At 44.2% G+C, this 23682-nt stretch overlaps 2 protein-coding genes across 3 annotated transcripts in view; both read right to left on the bottom strand.

The window, feature by feature from the left end:
* The window catches only part of LOC126474091 (cuticle protein 65-like), a 99904-nt gene that overhangs the window by 23986 nt on the left and 52236 nt on the right, over positions 1–23682 (bottom strand). The window lies entirely within an intron of this gene.
* Positions 16881–21907, bottom strand: LOC126474097 (cuticle protein 65-like). Its single transcript, XM_050101517.1, has 2 exons — positions 21833–21907; positions 16881–17334 (listed from the first exon to the last, which is right to left on the bottom strand). Exons 1-2 carry the CDS (start codon positions 21842–21844, stop codon positions 16957–16959), a joined length of 390 nt encoding a protein of 129 aa, XP_049957474.1. The 5' UTR covers positions 21845–21907; the 3' UTR covers positions 16881–16956.

Raw genomic sequence — 23682 nt, 5'->3', positions numbered from 1 at the left:
CTAATAAATTGCTAAGATTTATTTATGAATATTGCTTGAACTTCCCAGATGTTTAGATGTTAGTTGTCTTTTTACTCTCGTCGGGCAATTTACACTCAAGTGACAAAAGTCGTGGGATAGCCATATGTAGATATACAGACGGCGGTAGTATTAAGTACACAAGGTGTAATTCATTTGAAAAGGTTTCCAACGTGATGATGGCCGCACGACGGGGGTCAACAGAGTTCGAACATGGAATTGGCAGTTGCCGATAGACGCATAGTACATTCCATTACGGAAACGTTAGGGAATTCAATACTCCGAAATCCACGGTGTTAAGGGCCTTCACTTAACGACCAAGAGCGGCAGCGTTTGCATAGAGTTGTCAGAGCTGATAGACAAGAAACTCTGCGTGAAGTAACCACGGAAATTTGTGTGGGACGTACAACGAATGTATCCGTTACGTCGGTGCGGCGAAATTTGGGCTTTAATAGATTATGGCGGCAGACAACTGACACGAGTGTCTTTGCTAAGGGCACGACATGACCTGCAGCGCCTCTCCTGAGCTCATGACCATATCAGTTGGACCCTAGACAACGGGTCAGACGAATCCCGATTTCAATTGGTAAGAGCTGTTGGTAGGGTTCGAATGTGACGTAGGCCCCACGAAGCCATGGACCCAGATTGTCAACAAGGCACTGTGCAAACTGATGATGGGTCAGTTATCGCGTGAGCTATGTTTACATGGAGTTTACCGAGTCTTTTGGTCCAAATGAACCGGTTATTGACTGGAAATGACTATGTTCGGCTCCCTGGAGACAGTCTACAGCCATTCATGGACTTCGTGTTCCCAATTAAGATGGAATTTTTGCAGAAGACAATGCACCACGTTACTGGGCCACAATTGTCCGCGACTGGTTGGCAGAACATTCAGGACAGCTCGAGGGAATGATTTGGCCCCCCAGGCCGCCCGACATGAATCCCATAGAACATTTATGGGACATAGTCGAGAGGCCAGTTCATGCACAATATCCTGCACCCGCGTAGTTTTCGCAGTTATGGACGACGATAGAGGCAGCACGGTTCAGTATTTCTGCAGGGACTTCCAACAACTTGTTGAGTCCTTACCACGCCGAGCTCTGTATGACACTGAGCAAATGGACGTCCAACATGCTATTAGGAGGAATCTCATTACTTTTATCTCCTAAGTGTAATGTGCAATATTAATCACTTGTAGAAAACGACGAGAGTTTAGTTGGCTCTTATTTCAAGGTCACGGATGCTTTTGTTTGTGAAATAACTGGTAATGTTCTTCTTGTTGCCGCGCAGGGTAGCCGTGCGGTCTGAGGCGTCTTGTTATGGCCTGCGCGGCTCCCCCCGTCGGAGGTTCGAGTCCCCTCTCGGGCATGGGTGTGTGTGTTGCACTTAGCGTAAGTTAGTTTAAGTTGGATTAAGTGGTGCGGAAGCTTAGGGACCAATGACCTCAGCAGTTTGGTCCCATAAGACGTTACCATAAATTTCCAAATTTTTCTTCTTGATGTGCGTACCAGGTCGTTAGATGTACTCACATGGTGCAGCTAGATTCCCAGCTGTTCTAACACATCTCCATCGGAAGCTTGATTATTATGTTACGTTATTATTCTAATTTCACTTTCTTCTAGTGTGAAAACTGTCTTCATTTTTGTGTGTAGGGCCCAAAAATTTATTCAATAGCTAAAGATGGAGAACGTATAGGAGTAATATGTAACTACAAGGCATTATGTGTTGCAGACTGACGACAGGACCTTACGGCCATAGCTAGTTTTCTTTGTTAGTGTATTTAGGTGTTCTTTCAACTTCTGGGGACTGTCAATATTAATTCCTAAAAGTATTCTGTTTGCCATGCGACCTCTGATATTTTCATCCGAATTTAATTTTACAGAATTATTTTACACCTTTGATAATAAATTCATGCTGTTCGTTTTCTTAATGTTCGGTGTAAGTTCACGCTTCACTTCAGAGCGCACTGTTGGGTATATTAGACACTGAGACTACTCCTGCTTCGTTTTATTTGCATAAAACTCGAGCCGTCTTCAGTAGGTATACAAATCCAAGACTCTGCTGGATATAGTCTTTTTGCAGTCGATTTTTACAGGGTTGGAGTTGCTTCATATATCTAAAGTCATTTGAAATGACTGAATAACAAAAAAAATTCTTTTCGGGATATTTGTTTTTACTATTTAGCACAAAAAAGTTTATTGTTCGTCATCAGTATGGCTCTCATTATTGTTGACGTCACAGTTTTACTCACAAGCCAGTACTCTGTGTGTCGTCCGCAACTGTCAATCCAGATCACCATCAGATCTCGTTACTCCGGTAATAACTACCGGAACGCGTTCAAAAACTGCCACTTTCGCTCCAGGCAGCTGCTTTTAGAATGGAGGTTTGTGCTGTCATTCGTGATGTCGGTCTAGCGCAACACCATACACTGATCAGGCAGAACAATACGACCAGCGACCTGCTATCGGTGTAAACCCGTCCAGGAGATACACTGCTGGTCACCGTAAATGCAACACCCTGAAGGAAGCATCCGAATCAAGTGACATTTACACCATGAGTTTGCAGCGATGAGATATGCAACTGATTAGAATTTCAGCGCAGACACACATCACGCGCGCCTGTGGCGCCACCTCATAGCGCCATTTAGGGCTTGGCGATTTCGACGAGTGTACGTTCGGCACGTGTGTTTACCTTGTGGTTGTTTCACAAGACGATCAGTTATGCCTCGTAGACAACAGCGAACATCTTTTGATCAAGTATCCAAGTTCGACAGAGGAAGGATAGTGGCTTACCGAGATTGTGGATTATCATACAGAGAAATCGCTAGTCGTGTTGGACGAAACCAAACAACTGTAATGCGGATATGTGACCGTTGGATGCAGGAGGGTACGACGGACCGACGTGGTCGATCGCATTCACCTCGGTGCACCACTGCACGTGCTGATAGGCAAATTGTGCGCATAGCAGTGACGGATCGCTCAGGGACATCCCGAACCATAGCACAGCACATTGCGTCTGTAACGCATCATCCAGTGTCTGCGCGTACCATTAGACGCCGTTTACAGCAGAGTGGTCTGTCCGCAAGACGTCTATTGCTGCGTCTACCATCGCCGCAGAACCACAGACGTCTCCGTGGCCAATGGTGTGATGACAGACGGATGTGGACGGCCGAATGGAATGACGTTGTCTTTACTGACGAGGCACGCTTCTGTCTGCAGCACCACGATGGTCGGATTCGAGTGTGGAGACACCGTGGAGAGAGGATGCTGGACAGCTGCATTATGCACCGCCACACTGGTCTTGCACCGGGTATTATGGTATGGGGCGGTATTGGATATTACTCTCGCACGCCTCTAGTACGCATTGCCGGTACTTTAAATAGCCGGCGCTACATATCCGAGGTGCTGGAGCCAGTTGTCCTTCCTTACCTTCAGGGCTCGGCCACAGCCATATTTCAACAGGATAATGCGCGACCACACGTGGCACGCATTGTCCAAAGGTTCTTCGTCAATAACCAGATTGAATTGCTTCCCCGGCCGGCTCGCTCTCCGGATCTTTCGCCGATAGAAAACATGTGGTCCATGGTTGCTCAACGAGTGACCCAGATTACATCCCCAGCTGCCACACCAGATGATCTTTGGCAACGTGTGGAAGCTGCTTGGGCTGCTGTACCCCAGGAACACATCCAACGTCTCTTTGACTCAATGCCGAGACGTGTGGCAGCGGTGATCTCCAACAATGGCGGCTACTCTGGCTATTGATTCTGGCAGGACCCACATGCCACAGACGTCTGTAAACGTAATCATTAGATACTTGGTCAACATGTTATCTATAAAATAAATTTTGTTGTGCTACCTCTTGTCTTTCTTGGTGTTGCATTTACGGTGGCCAGCAGTGTAGCAGCATCACATGACGAGAAATTACTGCTAGTCGGACACACGCAAAGTGCACGTATTATCAGTGATCGTGCTGTCCGTGTGTAGCAAGGGCAAGGCGCCGATCTATCTGAGTTTGACCGAGGCCAGGTTGTGATGGCCCACAGGCTGGGCGCGAGCATTTAGGAAACTGCACGACTTGTCTGGTGTTCGTGGAGTGCTGTGGTGAGTCTCTTCAACACGTGGCGAAACCAAAGTGAAACCACGTCTAGATGTCGTGGCGTTGGGCGCCCACCTTCCCCCCTCCCACCCTCTCCCTCATTACGTATGTCGAACGTCGTAGGCTGGTTAGACTGGTAAAACAGTCCCGGCTGTGAACTTTTACCGAATTAACGTCAGACTTTCATGATGGACAGCGTCATAATACGCAGTGCACCGAACACCCCTAACGATGGGCCAACGCAGATGACGACAAGTGCATGTGTCGATGTTAGCGCCACGATATCGGCAACGACGACTGAAATGGGCACGTGACCACCATCGGTACAGGACGTTGGTGCAGTGGCAGAGCGTTGCATAGTCTGATGAATCCCGATTCCTTCTTCATTATGCCGCTTGGAGGGCCCGAATGCGTCGTCTTCCAGGGGAACAGCTCGTTGACACCTGAACAGCGGGAAGGAGACAAGCTGGTGGCGGCTCCATTAAGTTCTGGGAAACATTTACGTAGGCTTCCAGGAGTCCAGTGGAGTTCGTGGAAGACACCACGATGGCCAAGCATTATCGTACACTGGTCGCACCCACGCACACCCACTTCTTGACGATGTTTCACGATGGCACTGGCATTTCTTAGCAAGATAAAGCGCCATGTCACGAGCACAAGGGTGTAATGGAGTGGTTCGAGGAACACAGTGACGTGTTCCAATTGACATGATGGTCTCAAATTCACCAGGTCTGAATCCGGTCGAACACAACTCGGATGTGATTGGACATGTTGTCAGAGCTTATCGCTTCCCTCCCAGGCTGGCATTAGGAGACTTGGTTGTGCGGTTGTGGTGCCAGCTGCCTCCAGCGACCTACCAAGGCATCGCTGCTTCCATGCCAGGACGCGTCGGCGATGTTATCCGTGCCTAGGGTGGTCATATCAGCTATTAGGTAAGAGGTCATAATGTTCTGGCTGATCAGTGTATTTACAAAGTATATATTGAATCAAATTATAGTATGCACAGTTTCAAGTGGTCGGTTCTAGGCGCTTCAGTCTGGAACCGCGCTACCGCTACAGTCGCAGGTTCAAATCCTGCCTCGGGCATGGATGTGTGTGATGTCCTTAGGTTAGTTAGGTTTAAGTAGTTCTAAGTTCTAGGGGACAGATGACCTCAGATGTTAAGTACCATAGTGCTCAGAGCCATTTGAACCATTTCAAATGGCACTTAGGCCAGTTTAAAATGAACATTTTAAGTGGATCGAAATTGAATTCTGAGACATTACCAATGCTAATCATGTTCAGCCGTGTTCGGCACTGTAGCCTAGAATGGCGGCACGTGATCTGTTATTCTAGGTTTATGAAGATGACATCTGTTCTTTCAGACATTTCCGAAAGAACAGACGCCATCTTAGTGTATATATTACTCTATATACTTCATTAAAATGTCCACAGCACATGCTTGCCTATTTCTTTGTTCATCGCACGCATATGCAGGGCGGATGCATCAGTCAAGTACTGCAGTACTTGTTTTTAACCATGATCTGTTTCTGGTACACTGTGAGATATTGGATTCTGTCTATATATGAAGATGGTATCTGTTCTTTCTGACATTTCTGAATGAACAGATACCATCGGTGACCGTGCAGCTCGTTAAAATGAAATTACAATTACATCAATACTATTAAATGAATATCCTTAGCGACATATAAGCGTTGACATACGTCAACGGGGACAGTTGAAAAAGTGTGCCCCGACCGGCATTCGAACCCGGGTTCTCCTGCTTACATGGCAGACGCTCTGTCCATCTGAGCCACCGCACTATCCTCTGTACCAACGGTGGCTCAGATGGACACAGCAACTGCCATGTACCATGTAAGCAGGAGAACCCGGGTTCGAGTGCCGGTCGGGGCACACTTTCTCAACTGTCCCCGTTGACGTATATCAACGTCTGCATGCAGACAAGGGCATTCATTTCATAGTATTGATTTAATTGTAATTGAATTCTATCTGACATGTGAAGGAACTCGGATGCTGCTGATCTAAATACTGGATATAATGGCGCAGCGCCTCAAACCTAAGGAAGATACGAATAGACGGAAGGAACCGTTCTAAATATTACTTCTACTCGACGTTCGCAAGTGAGTGCTGTGCCAAGCCATTTAGAATGTTTATTTATGATTTAAATAAAATCTGAAGAGCTCTGTGTAACTTACTGTTCTCCTTGTAGTGGTTTTGCTGACAGTACGAACTTCACCGCCAGAACATTGTTCCAGCAACAAATCAAAAATATTGTTTGGAATCACGAGATTCCAACAAGTTTTTCGGGCATTTTTCCTGGGATAAGAGGAGAATTTCGTAACAGGGTGTATTCAGGCTGATCCAGCTACTCCAACCGCTGTCGTTTCATGCAACATGCAATGTTATATCCGGCCAAACGAGACTGTCGGACTAATAGTTCCCGCGTAGCGAGAAAGAGGAAATCAAATTCTCGCTCGTTGTTTGTGAAGGCCAGCTAAAACATTGCGAGCTGCGTAAAACGACAATGGTAGGGGCCGTTATGTGCGCGTGCATGTAGGTGCTACAGGTAGCGATTGAAACACCGTTCTTAGAGAGCGTCGTTAACTGAAGTTAACGAGAGGTTCCATTTAGACAATCCATGGAAGTCACTTGTACGTCAAATTTTTCTATTAGCAGAATTTTTGTTCTCTGTCATCGTTGTGTACTTATCGTACTCCAGCCGCCAGTTTGGATGACATAACCATCGCGATCGTGCAGCTTCTATTGAGCAAGTATGTGTCTGTTTCCTAGACACCTACGTATTTGACGTTAAGCCACGTAAGTGTACCAGATACTCTGTCACATATCATCATGCACACTGAATTTCGCAGTGTGCAATTTCGAAATTTACGTACTGCGGTCTCAAGGAATAAGTAAGCGCAAATTTACACTTTGTGGCCAAGCAGCAACTTGTTCTTACAATTGCTGTAAGGTCTTCCATATGAAATATGAAGAGACTACTGCTTTGTAGCGTCTCGTACGACAAGTATGTCTATTACATCAAGATGCACTAAAGTGTTTCAATTGAGACATTCGAGGAATGTTACATACCGATAATAGAAGTTGTTTATCACACCTGATAAACACGAAAGCCCTGTCTTTGGCCGACGCGTCGGACGAGGTTCACGATGGAACAATGGTATTTCAAAATTGATCACGGTAATTTTTACGATGTACTAAACACTTAATAAAATGGGTGGGGATTGTTATGTATGAGGCGGAAATATGGGCCTCATGGGGAAAGGATTACCCGGCTGAATCACGAAATTTTACTTTTAGTCTGCCGGCTGCTGGTGGCCGAGCGGTTCTAGGCGCTTCAGTCTGGAACCGCGCGATCGCTACGGTCGCAGGTTCGAATCCTGCCCCGGGCATGGATGTGTGTGATGTCCTTAGGATAGGTAGGTTTAAGTACTTCTAAGTTCTAGGGGACTGATGACCTGAGATGTTAAGTCCCATAGTGCTCAGAGCCATTTGAACTTTTAGTCTGATCACGAGATTTGGCCATTAATTGCACGCGTTGATCAATAGGTTCACGTGAGGATCAATGAACTATACTTGACGGGATATACCTGGAACATCATAGGTGATTAGGAAGTTAGTAGACAGGAATACAATGAAATACTTAGCTGTAATTCGGCATCAGCGGTGAACATTGATCTTGACTTTGTACGATAACATTTACAAGTGCAGTTATAGAATGAACTGCGAATACTTCTTTACGATTCTGATTGCTTCACATATACACTCCTGGAAATTGAAATAAGAACACCGTGAATTCATTGTCCCAGGAAGGGGAAACTTTATTGACACATTCCTGGGGTCAGATACATCACATGATCACACTGACAGAACCACAGGCACATAGACACAGGCAACAGAGCATGCACAATGTCGGCACTAGTACAGTGTATATCCACCTTTCGCAGCAATGCAGGCTGCTGTTCTCCCATGGAGACGATCGTAGAGATGCTGGATGTAGTCCTGTGGAACGGCTTGCCATGCCATTTCCACCTGGCGCCTCAGTTGGACCAGCGTTCGTGCTGGACGTGCAGACCGCGTGAGACGACGCTTCATCCAGTCCCAAACATGCTCAATGGGGGACAGATCCGGATATCTTGCTGGCCAGGGTAGTTGACGTACACCTTCTAGAGCACGTTGGGTGGCACGGGATACATGTGGACGTGCATTGTCCTGTTGGAACAGCAAGTTCCCTTGCCGGTCTAGGAATGGTAGAACGATGGGTTAGATGACGGTTTGGATGTACCGTGCACTATTCAGTGTCCCCTCGACGATCACCAGTGGTGTACGGCCAGTGTAGGAGATCGCTCCCCACACCATGATGCAGGGTGTTGGCCCTGTGTGCCTCGGTCGTATGCAGTCCTGATTGTGGCGCTCACCTGCACGGCGCCAAACACACATACGACCATCATTGGCACCAAGGCAGAAGCGACTCTCATCGCTGAAGACGAAACGTCTCCATTCGTCCCTCCATTCACGCCTATCGCGACACCACTGGAGGCGGGCTGCACGATGTTGGGGCGTGAGCGGAAGACGGCCTAACGGTGTGCGGGACCGTAGCCCAGCTTCATGGAGACGGTTGCGAATGGTCCTCGCCGATACCCCAGGAGCAACAGTGTCCCTAATTTGCTGGGAAGTGGCGGTGCGGTCCCCTACAGCACTGCATAGGATCCTACGGTCTTGGCGTGCATCCGTGCGTCGCTGCGGTCCGGTCCCAGGTCGACGGGCACGTGCACCTTCCGCCGACCACTGGCGACAACATCGATGTACTGTGGAGACCTCACGCCCCACGTGTTGAGCAATTCGGCGGTACGTCCACCCGGCCTCCCGCATGCCCACTATACGCCCTCGCTCAAAGTCCGTCAACTGCACATACGGTTCACGTCCACGCTGTCGCGGCATGCTACCAGTGTTAAAGACTGCGATGGAGCTCCGTATGCCACGGCAAACTGGCTGACACTGACGGCGGCGGTGCACAAATGCTACGCAGCTAGCGCCATTCGACGGCCAACACCGCGGTTCCTGGTGTGTCCGCTGTGCCGTGCGTGTGACCATTGCTTGTACAGCCCTCTCGCAGTGTCCGGAGCAAGTATGGTGGGTCTGACACACCGGTGTCAATGTGTTCTTTTTTCCATTTCCAGGAGTGTATATATCAATTGTCAATGCATAAACTGTATGTGGCGCCTGGCCAGGTCGTAGCTACTGATTTAGCTGAAGGTTATGCTAACTAGCGTCAGTGCAAATGAGATCTCTGAAGCTATAACGAGTGAACCATTCCTGTTAAAGTCGGCTGTAGAACTGGCCAGTGCGTTAGCTAGCTTGTCTCGTTAAGACCAGCCGAGTGGCGGCGCTCGGTCTGCTGGCGTCGACAGTGGCGACTCGCGGGTCCGATGTGTACTGACGGACCGCCGCCGATTTGAAGCCTACTACCTAACCAGTGTAGTGCCTTGCGGTGACACCACAGGGATAATCTGCAATCTTCAGCCACACTTCATGCTGCTGCATTTTATAAAACCGAAGTACTAAGTCTTACTTCAGAATTGTTAGTTCCCTTATTCACATTGGCTTAAAAAAATAAAGCAGAGTGGCCACAACAAACACAATAATCATTCCCTACGTCATGTGAGGGATTAAATGGACGAAGGAAGTCTGACGACGGAGATAGAGAAACCCATGGTCATGCCACGATATTTCACTGCGTGTGAGGACAGACGGTGGAGACCATCACATGGTGACGAGAACTATTCACAGCTAAGAATTGTTTGGTAATGTTGTCTCAAAATTCTTTTGAATTCCCCTGTGTTTTTCTCTGTTTATTATCGAGAGGAAGTTCTCCATATAGATCTGATCCGTTGCTTTAGATAACAACCCAAATTTACACTTTTCTGTTGACGGGGCATCCGCAACTATTGTCTACGTGGTTACTCTGCTATTCACAGTTAAGTGCCTGGCACAGGGTTCAATGAACCACCTTCAAACTGTCTCTCTACAATTCCACGGTACGCGGGAATTACGAGCAATTAAATTTTTCTGTGCGAGCCCTGACATCTCTTATTTTATCTTGATGACCATTTCTCCCTATGTAGGTGGGTGCTAACAGAATGTTTTCGCAATCAAAGGAGAAAACTGATGATTGAAATGTCATGAAAAGATACCGTCGCAACGAAAAACGCCTTTGTTTTAATGATTGCCACTCCAATTCACATATCATGTCTGTGGCACAATCTCCCCTAATTCGCTATAGTACAAAACGAGCTGCCCTTCTTTGTACTTTTTCAATATCATCCGTCAGTCCCACCTGATACGGATCCCACACCGCAAAGCAGTACTCCGAATAGGGCGGACGAGTGTAGTGTAAGCAGTCTCTTTAGTAGATCTGTTGCATCTTCTAAGAGTTCTTTCAATGGTTTGCTCTACCCACAACATTATCTATGTGATCGTTCCAACTTAGGTTATTTGTAATTGTAATCCCTAAGTATTTAGTTGATTTACAGCCTTCAGATTTATGTGACTTATCGCGTAATCGAAATTTACCGAATTTCTTTTAGTACTCATGTGAATAATTTCACACTTTTCTTTATTCAGGGTCAATTGCCGCTTTTCACACCACACAGACATTTAATCTAAATCATTTTGCATTTAGTTTTGGTCGTCTGATGATTTTACAAGACGGTAAATGACAGCATCTTCTGCAAATAGTCTAACAGGGCTACTCAGATTGTCTCCTATGTCGTTAATATAGATCAGTAACAATAGAGGACCTATAACACTTCCTTGGGAAACGCCAGATTTTACTTCTGTTTTATTGTATGACTTCCGTCTATTACTACATTACTACGAACTGTGACCTTTCTGGCAGGAAATCACAACTCTAATCGCACAAATGAGGCGATATTCCATAGGCACACAGTTTGGTTAGAAGACGCTTGTGAGGAACGGTTTTGAAAGCCTTCTAAAAATCTTAGAATATGGAGTCAATTTGACATCCCCTGTCGATAGCACTCATTACTTTATGAGTATCAAGAGCTAGTGAATGACAAAATCCACCACAGCTGTAAAAATTATTTATCATCAAAAAAGAAAACACTACCCGGTTTCAAGACATGTGTGTCACCTTCAAGTGTAACCTATATGTACATTAAAATATGAGTCCACACATTTAATGAACGTAAAGGGATTCTTTTCTAAGAAATTCTGTTGGTTCTGTTTAGCTTTGATTATCTTAACCATATGGATAGGTATTATTATTCATTTAGATGTTGCAGATGCACTTGAAGATGAAATATATGACGTGAAACTGAGTAGTGCATTCCTTTAGTAATAAATAATTTTTAGAACTTCAGCGGATTTCATCATCGATAACTTAAATTGTGGCGTAACAAAAATTGGTTCTTTTGCAACATTACAGACAATTTTGGTAACGACATAAAATTTCTTGAAATTATTCGTGTCTTTCCATTTCAATTATTTTATTGAAACTTATTGTATCAGCTCTCATCGTGTAATTCATGTTTTTCATTTGGTTCCCTGTTGAGAAATTATCTTCAACTTTATTAATGTTTATTGTAAGTCCGAATGACTTCTTATTCACAGTGACATACTAAGTCCTAACCAAGAGCGCTGGTCAACCTGTTTTTGCGTTTTCCTTACAAAAAGAGTTTCAGGCATAAAGTCGATGTAAGAGGTCGAAACGCTTGGATAAACATAACCTGTGTAATTTAAATGATAATGTTGCAGTTAATATTAACTAATTTAAAGGCAAACAAAAACTTACGAAACAGTTTGTACTGTTTGATTCCAGATTTGTAGTCTGCTAATCAAAAGCAATCATTCTGTTAAATTTTTAGCTTCGGACTTCTGCATTAACTTTAGTTTTTGTAATTTAGTCTTCTATACTGAAACCTGCCTGATCTAATTAATATGTTATAAACATTGTAGCATTTGCAGGGGTCATATGATAAGAAAAGGTGGAAACGACTGATTGTGTCTCAGTTACAGTAACACATCGCATATTTATTAATATTCTCACAATTTCGACAAATTTATAACTTCTGCTCTATACAACAACCTTTCTTAGAATTTACATACAATCCAAACAATCACCAAATTAATAAAGCCAAACCATGATAATTATTCAGTACAGGAGTCCAGATGTAAATAACATTTCAACATTGCTCAAATAATTAAACCTAACACTTGCTCTAGAACCTAGCATATCTTCTCGTATTTGACCGCCACGACATTGTCGCAAATTAAAAATATTATTTGGAATCACCTGATTCCAACAAGGTATTCGGGAGGTTTCCTTAGGATAAAAGGAGAATGTAGTAACAGGAAATAACCTACGAAATATTCTGAAGTGGAATACATTTGCCCCACTCGCCACGTGCTGATGAACTAAATTACAACCCCTCCTGCAATCATAGGTCGGCGAAGAAAGAGAGAAGTAAAAGAAAAAAGTAAGATAACCGAAGCCAAGCAAGATGACGCTGTGCCAGGGTTATGAATGTTACAATATCTGACTTGTCCCATGGAAATATAATGCCCAGGCAAAGCAGATTTATTCTGTTGAGGGCAGAAAATGAGTGAATGGAAATATACAGTCTGTCTACTTTCGATATTTATCGGTATAAGCTGGTCGATTTCTCATTCGTCTTCTAAATGACGAGTAGAAGAGACAAAATTTATGTTTGAAAATATCATTCAGTCACAATATAAGCAATATACTAACAAATTTTCAGTAATTTAGTTCAAAAAATGTTCTTGGTGACAGCAACTTACGTGAGCTACACGAAAAGTTGTGAAGTGTGTGAAATACATAATTTCGTAATGAACTCACCGACAACAAAGAAAATTCTCATGAAAACAGTGACACAGCGCTATTATACGGACTTTCTATATGTGAGATAATCAGAAATAGTTCCCGCGAACTTTTTGTTGTGTTTGAGACACACAGTCAGCTATTTTCCATTCTTTGTCGAGTAAATGTCGTGCGGTGAAAGCTGTTCTCTGACACACCCACATTTTTTAACGGGAGACGCGGAATTTTCTGGAGACTACTTTAGAATGTTGCTGTCATTCCGTAACTTTACAACCCATAAGTCTCTACAAGTTCTTCCACAGTCCTACAACGAAGGCCACCTTTAGCATAAGGCTAGCAACATGTTATTACTGCGGCGACTACGAACCAGAGTACAGCGTAAATCGTAACAACGACGGTAACGGGGTAGGATACAGGGGAAAGCCGGAACAAGAACACATCCATACATTTTCATTCGTCTCAGCAGTGTCATACTCGCAATCAGCATGAAAATTCTGTACTGCGGTTTATAAGACACGATTCGAATTACGAGTGATGACTGTTACATGTCAGTTTCAAACTGCCCGAAATTTTTTTGCGTTTGAAGGGTCCCGTCTCTACTTATTCTCTAGCAACAACATTGCGTCAGTGTTATCACCTACACCCGAGGAACTTAATTGCCGGCAGGAGTGGCCGTGCGGTTCTAGGCGCTACAGACTGGAGCCGAGCGACCCCTCCGGTCGCAGGTTCGAATCCTGCCTCGGGCATGGGTGTGTGTGATGTCCTTAGGTTAGTTAGGTTTAATTAGTTGTAAGTTCTAGGCGACTGACGACCTCAGAAGTTAAGTCGCATAGTGCTCAGTCCCATTTGAACCATTTTTGAACTTAGTTATTTTGTCGCTGTTTCCAAATTATTCCTTACCTCTCCGATCTGCGTAGAACCGATCTAACAATTGCACCAGAAACTTGTCTTATATAGGCTCTGCCGACCGCACTCCGATCTGCGTAGAACCGATCTAACAATTGCACCAGAAACTTGTCTTATATAGGCTCTGCCGACCGCAGCACAGTATTCTGTCTGTTTATATATCACCGTATTTGAATACGCATGACTATGCCAGTTTCTTTGGCGCTTCGTTATACTAAGGTAGTGGTAATAGCTCTCTTTACAGTGAGCCAAATAAAACAAGCACGTTGTCAGACCTCTCTGGTGCTACACAGCCCAGAATACACAAATCTGTATCTGCTTCCCCAAATGCTTCCGGCAGTACGATTGGAATGAGGCATGTAGAAGCATTGTGACAGTTTAAGGAAGAAGATAAGAGTAAACATATAACTGTGAGCGTCTGCGTAGCTTTAGGTAAACTGACTTTATGTTTTCTTTGGTATAGCCGATCACCATTGAAGCTCAAATGATCGACTGCGTACGACATCTCTCAGAAAATATGGGCTATAGATGCTTGGCCAGATTGTTTCAGTCTTAAAAGTAATTGCGAATTTTCAGGCTGGGCTGGGAATTTATTTTTGATTTTGCCTTATAGTCAGTGATGCAGAAATCATCATTATTTGATGGCGATCGTGAAGGATGTTGGACGGCGATACTATAGCGGTTTCGGTGCGCGACCAATTAAGCGGATGACGGTAGTATATGACTCATGACTCGTGGGTCTTTGTCTTCATATTAAAAGACTGTGCGTGGCACCGGAGTAACTCAACCATGACAAGCAGTTACTTATGATATTATAATTCGGAAACCACGTCGTTCTTACAGAAGTGGCGTCAGTTTGTCTGCATTGTAAATACGTCACATAACGTTTTAAGACCTCAGAATGATTTACTTTGCTTCAGCTAGATGTAACGATAAAAGAAAAGCTGATGTCTGCTTCTGTAGGAAGTACGACAATTTTGTGTAATTTTCTTACGTGAATGGAAGTTCCACCTTTGACCAACTATAATTTGAAAGTACTTGCATCTCTCTATCAAGTCGAAGACCTTATATGTAATATTCTGGCACTTGTCAGCAACTACGAAGTCGTAATGCTATGTGCTGAAGACAACAGAGTGTAATAGAAGAGAAGTAGAGTTTCAATACCCGCTCAGCCTTCCAGATTTAAGGGTTTCACAGTTTCCTCAACGTATGCTGGCAGAGATGTCATTTATAAATTTCTCACCCAGTATTGTCCGATTCGACCTTGTAATAGGTCTCCGTAGAACCATGACGACGACGGCACTTTGAAAACTAAGCTACCTTTCCATGGCAGTAGGAAAGCCTTCCAAAGAAGCCGACAAAATAGTGAAAAGTGTGTGTGATAGTTTATGTGTGAATAGTAGGCAGTGACAGGGGTAATTCCGTGACGGCAAGGATGACGTTGAAGACGTAACAGTTGTACAATTGTATAAGTCGCAACGCATGAAAGTTGTAATATGAGGCATAAACACGCACATCACGTAGCTATTGTTCTAGACACCCCTTTGAGGAGCAGTTGTAAAAAGCAAAATCTGATATGATTTCTACCTATGATTTGCAACAATGAAATAGCTGATGTAATGCATGCATAGCGACGCACTGAGAAGTCGTGACATTGGAGTAATGCACAGAAATTTGTACTGAGTTGATCAAATAAGTACCGATATTTCAGAATAAACTGAATGTGGATCAGACACACTGTTCTCGGTGTGAACCTCTGACATCGTGACAGTATGCAACGCGGAAGCCCAAGAAAGCTGAATCCCTAGAATGTAAAAGTCAAAATTAAAGTGCTGTTTCCTTGATTCCAAAGAAATTGCTCAAAAGAAATTTCTATCAAAACTTCGAACAGTAAAGTCTGAATATTACCATGTGGTCTCAATTGCTTACTCTTAGTCGCCAAGAGTACCGATTCCATGAAAAAGTCTTCCACGGCAGCGACTCATCCCACTAGCAGACCGCTCTTTCGAGCAGAGGGAAAATCACAATATTTGATCATTCACTGAGTGTGCCCCAGAACAAATAAGGTGCTTGACAAAACACACTGCGAATATGCATTGGTACTTAAGCATAAAATGAGGTTGGTGCTGTCACATTCAAACAAAGGTCAGTGTGCGCACCAATATGGTACTTGTACCACTTAGCTGTGACCTGTTGTTCAATAGTATTACTACCAAATAAATAACTAAATGATCGTGAGAAAACAGAATTATGTCTACAGATATTGTAACTTGAAGTACTTGTGAGATGAGACATGCAGGACAACAAATTTATTATCCATCTGATGACGAATACGGAGTAAATAAAGGCACAACACATGTAAAAAATATGAAAATATACCATATACATCATTGTCTCATAAATTCACAAATAGGTAATAAACAATAAATTCATGGTCGCCCTTATCTCTTTAAGTCCTTTCTTGTTCTTACGAAGTCAACAATTGAAATTAAAACACTTTTATTTATCGTGAATCGTGTAGTGGCTGTGATCGAAATAGACAACAGGTATCACAAGGTTACCCTCGAATTTAAATTCCTATATTTGGTCTTCGTTTCATGCCGAATTCTGATCGTTCTTGAAGTCAGCAGTTTGTCCCAAATATTATTCTGAAAGATGTTATTAGTTCATTTGTAGTTATCCAAAAAATCTACTAACACTAAGAGCATGCCACCCTGTCTAAATCATACGATGTGATGCCTATTACTTAAATAGACTTTGCTGTTTTCTGCTCTCTTTAGATATCAATTAAAATCATTCGTTGCATCAGATTTCAGCCTGCAAATGATTCGCAAATCGAAACATCCTGTTTCGTCTCTTACAGCTGTTTAACAAATACATTATTTATTTTTCTTCCCAGCTCTACAATATCCAAGGCTCTTGACACGATTTATAATTTCAAAGGTTATTAGGAAATGAGAAGTTGGGGTGAAAGAAAGACAACTTGTCATTTGCACGCTATTTTGTATATAAATATAGAAATTATATCACATAACAGCTAGTGTTCTCCATCCATAATGTCAACCATGATATCCATGTCCGTACGCAAGACCGTGTCCATACGCCAGTCCGTGCGCTCCGAGCAGAGCGGGGGCGGCGAGGGCGGCGTGGGCGGCGGCGCCATTGATGTGGGCGTCGCGGACCTGCGTCTGGGCGACGGCGGTCAGGTGGGCGGCCCTCGTGGCAGCGACGTCAGGGGTGTCCAGCAGGTAGCCGTCAGAGCGGACGGCAATGTGGGCGGGGCCGTAGGCGGCGTAGCCAGGGTGCACGGCGTGGGCGGCGATCACTGCTGGGACGGCAAGCACAGCCGGGGCGGCGGCGACGACGCCGTGGGCTGCGCCCAGGTAGCCGGGCTTGGGGGCGGCTACAGCAGCGGCCAGGACGGTGCTCAACACGATCTGCAGAACACAGCGTGAAACGCGTCTTTGAATCCCATGATTAGCACAAACAAAATGCAACGGATTGTAGCGTATTATACGAGGGGCCGCTAAAAAGTTTCTGATTCGATAAGGTTACCGTAATGTCTCCCACAAACAGCAACACCTACTTTTATGGTGGCCATTTGTGGGTATGAAAGTCAAATTTCGCGGCTCCAGCTTCGTTAGTTTTGCCGCTAAGATGCGTTGTATACGTTAGTATAAGAAAACTGCGAATATCGAGAGACTCAGGAACTGTGCTGTGATTGAATATCTTCATTTATATGGAATGACGCCAAAGGGAATTGCGGAGGACGTGCGGAATACACTTACGGAAAGTGCTCCGTCTTACGCAACAGTGCAAAACCGTGTGTCCGACTTCAAACGTGAAAAACGAGTGCGCCTGTCACCGTAGCTACTGATGAAACAGTGGCTGCAATTCACGATACCATTTTTCAGGATCGTCGAACAACGTTACAGCACATTCTAACCACATTTGGAATCTCCCATGGGCGTGCTAATGACATTGTTGTGGATATTTTGGAAATGCGCGAAGTTTCATCTCTGTGGGTCCCGAAAGACTTGAATGCAGATCCGAGACAGGAGCGTGCGCGTTGTTGTGGCAGGCCGCGGTGGCCGAGCGGTTCTAGGCGCTTTATTCCGGAACCGCGCGACTGCTACGGTCACAGGTTCGAATCCGGCCTCGGGCATGGATGTGTGTGATGTCCTTAGGTTAGTTAGGTTTAAGTAGTTCTAAGTTCTAGGGGACTTATGACCTCAGATAAGTCCCATAGTGCTCAGAGCCATTTGAACCATTTTTACAGTGTTGTGAAGAAATCGTCCGCCAATTTGAAGAGGAGGAAGACAGCTTTCTTGGAAGGCATGTGACAATGGACGAAATATAGGTTCGCTTCTTTGATCCTGAGACAAAACAACAGTCACAACAATGAAAACATCCTTCATTCTTTACCCCATAAAATTACCGTTGCAAATAGCCGGTAAGATGAAGGCATCTCGGATGCAGAAGGGGTAATTACGGTGGATTACTTGCAAAAGTGCGTAACTATCAATTCATCATAATACTGTACGATACAGCGCCGTTTGAGAGAAGAGATAGGAAAAAAAAAACCTTTTGCATCATGGCAATGCACCAGCGCACGAAGCCCTCGCAACACTGGAAATTCTGCGTGACTGCGGGTTCGAATTGACGTCATCCGCCGCATTCTCCATATTTGGCTCGATCAGACTTTTTATCTTTGCCTAAACCTAAGAAAAGACCTCAAAGGACGACGATTTGACAATGATGATGCAGTGATTGATGCTGTGAACGGTTGGTTGGACTCGAGATCGAAGACCTTTTATTTGAATGGTTTGCAGAAGTTCTCAGAGCGTGCCGATAAGTGTATTAGTTTACACAGGTATTATACTCTAAAATAAATTGGTATTATGAAATTACTGAATTACTGTCAATCTTTATTTGTTAGGCTAAAATCTTTTCGACCCCCCCCCCCCCCCCCGCCCCTCATACATGTTGTTGTCTGTGTCATTCATGTGTGCTTATGCTTACTGCGTTTGGAACAAGAGCTCTTGGGAGCGATTCACCGCTTAAAATCAAGACTCTAAAAAGTAACATTACATAACATTAACACCAGGTTTCTACCGGTCTCATGCATGGGTAAAACTTTTCTCATGATTGTAAGAAATAAAACGCCTGCAGCTGTTCTTATGATCTTATTTATTGTCTAGCTGCCAGTTTTGGCTCTTCGATGAGCCATCTGCATGCCGTAGTTGATGCTGAAGGGGTCAACACGATTCACATATACACAGCATGAGTAGCCACGATAATTGTCTTACTCAGACTATCTGTAAACTTTGGTGACAGCACTCCAACCATCAACTATTTCACCAGTCAATTGGAAGTTGATGGTTGGAGTGCTGACACCAAAGTTTGCAGATGGTCTGCGTAACCAGTTACGCTGGCCACTGATGCGGTGTGTATATGGATCGTGTTACCCTTACAGGATTAACTACGGCCTGCAGATGGCGCACTGAAGCGCCGAAACTGATAGCTACACAATAAATAAGATCGTAAAGACGGTTGTAGAAGTTTCATTTTCTTACAACAGTCAACGGCTGTGGTCCCCAAGACCTCCAGTCAAAAGGATGGACATAAAAAACTTCTTTCATGATTGTTAAACAGAACGTTTTTTTGTGCAGAATTCTACCAGGCGGCTTCCTCTTCGTTGCTTTCCCCCAGCCTATGCTCTCCTACATATTTCACCCTTCTTCTTTTTGTAAAATCGAATCCCAAGCTTCTCTTACATTTAAATTGCCATGACTTCCAACATTCTGAATAATTTATTTTATCCTATCAAACATTCGTTCAGTAGTTCCACCATCTGTAGATTTAGTAGGAATGTGTGCATGTACTAATGTAGTTGGTTGTAGCTTTGTGTCTATTATCACCTGTGGTAATCCGTTTGATTGTAGTTCACCTGTGCTCCTATTTTCTTGTTCCTTATCAAATCAGCTCCACCAATAGCCATATTTAGAACTTCTGTTCATGATGTCATACTTCCTTGGTCAGAAATTCCGAGCTTCGTATCACCATACTTCATGATTTCTCATCAACCTTATGATCCATTCCTCTTCCTCCATTTTCTAACCCACCAAGATGGTGGAATGATCTAATATTTCGCGCACTGCCTCGCAGAACGTCTTACACATTTTTGCTTCTCACGACATAGTTCTGAGTAGTTACTGCTTATGATCTGGAGGACGGGGGAGGGGAATGGGGGAAATTGTTTCTTCAGATTATTTTATCCACATCGATACCATCATCATTACGCCATGCGACAGTGGTGAATGTAATGGGGGAATTTCACGGCGACAGTGTCGTCATAGTATATACCATGAGGTGTGATCAAAAAGCTTCCATTCGAAGGCTGTACAGTCCAGAATCGATATGCTAATCACCAAGCTAAGGGTGAGAATTTACGCAATCTCACCCACACACGAGGTTGAAGATAAAAGTTTGGTAAGAAACTATGTCTTGCTTTTTGAAAAAAACCGTAACTGCCAGCTGCACATTCTGGTCTCACAGAAATCGTCGACACTTCAAGACCTTTTTTAAGAGACCTAAAGCGTGGTAATCGCTTTGGAAGAGATCGGAACCGCAGGGCGGGTGCCTGAGTGTGTTCCACTTGTCTGTAATGGATGAGGCTGGCCTCTCAGATCGACCAGCTCTCGCGTCGAACCTTCATCACCACGGCGCACCATTCCACGGCGATCGTCTCCGACGGACGCTCTGTCCCACACACATTCATCATTCTCCGATGGATGTCTGCTGGTATTTGTCGTTTGGCATCGAAGAAAAAACTAGCTACAGCGTGGGGGTCCTCTTTGGATACATTTGGTAATGACGTCAACATAACTCACATTTCCACATTTGCCACTTGCGCTCGTATAGGTGAAAGCCACACTAACCGCTTGCCAAATTGTTGGTGCTTATATACCCGCACTGGAGTCGTGCTACGTTGCGCATACGCTGCAGCGAAGTCCTAAATGGATACTTTTCGATCGGCCCTAATATATTCCATGTAGGCTGATGTTACAAGACACGATCAGTCCTCCAGACTGTTGCACCGGAAACTATGCACTGTATTGCAGGCTTTTCATGATCAACATGTTACTCTGATCTCTCCAATGATTCTGCACTAACGCAACGGTTGTCTGTATTGCTTAAACATGCAAGCGTCAGTGTTGCGGCGAGGATCATGGTTTGCTGGCGACAATCGGTGGTATGATATCAAGTGGGATCTGAATAACTGTTTAGTACAATTCAGCACAGAAACAGAAAATAACAATGATGGCGTTAAAGATATCCACTAAACGACTAAAATTTGGGAAAGCAATGACTCTTTCTCTCAGACATGTACATCTGAAATAATAATTTAATTATGTTCAAGATTCATAATGTTTAGCATCTTGGTATGATATATAAAGTTAAATAATAATCAATGTTGCTCTTCACTTCATGTTGAATATCGTGAATGTAGCATGTGTTTCCCGTATTCACTACTATACTATCGCCTATATACTACCTATTTATTATAACCAAAGTTTGTGCCCGACTAGCAATGCCACTGCAGAGAAATGCCATTATTTAGTTCCAGACATTATAAAGTAATCCCTAAGTAAACTGTAATACCAGCTTTAGTTCAAATGTGTGTGAAATCTTATGGGGCTTAACTGTTAAGGTCATCAGTCCCTGAGCTTACACACTACTTAAACTAAATTATCCTGAGGACAAACACACACACCCATGCCCAAGGGAGGACTCGAACCTCCGCCGGATTTAGTACAATGTAAGACAGACTACAGAAGGTTTACTACAGTATGAATAACGTTTTAATTTAACTAAGACACAAGAGGGTGACAGACATGACATATCCATTACATAGAGCTAAGTGACACTCACCAGGAGTTTCATGGCTGCAATGTGGACTTTGGACGGTACCAACTGTCAACTGCGCCAGAACGACGCGCCCGTCAGCCATATATACCAGAAGCGACCGTGTGAAAGGACAGGACCAGTGTCCTTCCAGCAGCGACGTCCTTCAAGTGACACGCCCCGATAGTGACGGCGGGCAGTGAAGAATGGGACAGTATTCGCGTAATGGAATTTGACCTTGTTGTGAAATGAGGGAAACGCGTCCGCTCTAAGAGAATGTTCTTTTAGATAGTACTGTATTCATCCTATTTAGGCTGTAGTTTCATTCTACGTGTCTAATTCTCACCCTGCCTCTGTGTATGTGTGTGATTGTGTGTAGGTGTGTGTGTGTGTGTGTGTGTGTGTGTGTGTATGTGTGTGTGTGTGTGTGTGTAAGAGTAAGTGTGCTGTTTGGGTATGGTACCATGTTTAGAGTGATGCAAGTGCGACGCATAACGGATGGTTGTCAACAAGGAAAAAAACTGTCGTGTCGGAATGAGAACAGTTGAATTACATACAGAGTCTTAAGAATCACTAAAGTTCCTCAGTTTTCTTCCTTTTTCATTTCATCCGATGATAGAAGCACATTTTAAAGGCACATATGAGTGCTACGTTTAAGCAATAAAATTTCGATCACCTTTCGACTGTCCCTCTGTGATTTCTGTAATCGTTGAAATCACCATCGTTGGAAACAAGGATGACTTACTTTTTCCATTCGCTTTAGTTTTCTCATAGTTGATTTTCTGATGCACTCTGCAGCGAACAACAGCACCATGGGATTCGTATCGGGAGATCTGGGTGTCCACATCGTTTCACATCATTCCCTCGAAATGTCCAGAATATTACGACGTGGTCCACTGTCATCCATGAAAATTCCAATGTTGTTTGGGTATATGAAGTCCATGAACGGCTGCTAATGGTCTCCAAGTAGCCGAATATAACAATTTCCCGTCAATCATTGATTGAGCTGGACCAGAGGACCCAACACATTAAATGTAATCACAGTCTATACCATTATGTAGCCACCGTCAGCCTGCACAGTGCCTTATTGACAACTAGGGTCCATAGATTTGTCGTGTCTGCGTCAGACTTCAACACTATCATCAACTCTTGCCAATTGAAGTCGGGACTCATCTGTTCAGACCATGGTTTTCCATTCGCCTATGGTCCAACCGATATGGTCACAAGATCGGGAGAGGTGCTGCAAGCCATGTCATGCTGTGAGCAAAGGCACTCGCATCGGTCGTGAGCCGTAATACCCCATTAATTTTACATTTCGCCGCATTCTCATAATGAATACCATATTGGTTTCTGATGCTATTTCATGCAGTAATATTATTATGGCTGCCGGCCGGGGTGGCCGAGCGGGTCTAGGGGCTTCAGTCTGGAACCGCGCGACCGCTACGGTCGCAGGTTAGAATCCTGCCTTGGGCATGGATGTGTGTGATGTCCTTAGGTTAGTTAGGTTTAATTATTTCTAAGTTCTAGGGGACTGATGACCTTAGAAGTTAAGTCCCATAGTGCTCAGAGCCATTTGAACCGTATTAATATGGCTGCCAACGAGAGAAAAAGGTTTAGAGGTTCTTGGAGTGCAAAGCTGCCGCCGGTACTAGCACTGACTCGAATAGTAATGTAGTATTGATAAAACGCTAGCAGAAATTTAAAACAGTAAATGAAATGGATTGTACAACGAAATGGCAATTCTCTGTGACAGTAACCAGTGGCCTAAGTAGCAACATCGGGAGTAGTTCGGTAGAAGGGATGAACTGTAAGGAAGTAACTCATTAAGACAGAACAGGACATTGTAGGTATAGCGACAGCAGAGACGAAGAAATAAT

The sequence above is a fragment of the Schistocerca serialis genome, chromosome 4 (assembly GCF_023864345.2).
Source record: "Schistocerca serialis cubense isolate TAMUIC-IGC-003099 chromosome 4, iqSchSeri2.2, whole genome shotgun sequence".
Lineage (NCBI taxonomy): Eukaryota > Metazoa > Arthropoda > Insecta > Orthoptera > Acrididae > Schistocerca > Schistocerca serialis.
The sequence above is the reverse complement of the archived record's forward strand: the minus strand, read 5'-3'. Positions and strand labels throughout refer to the sequence as shown.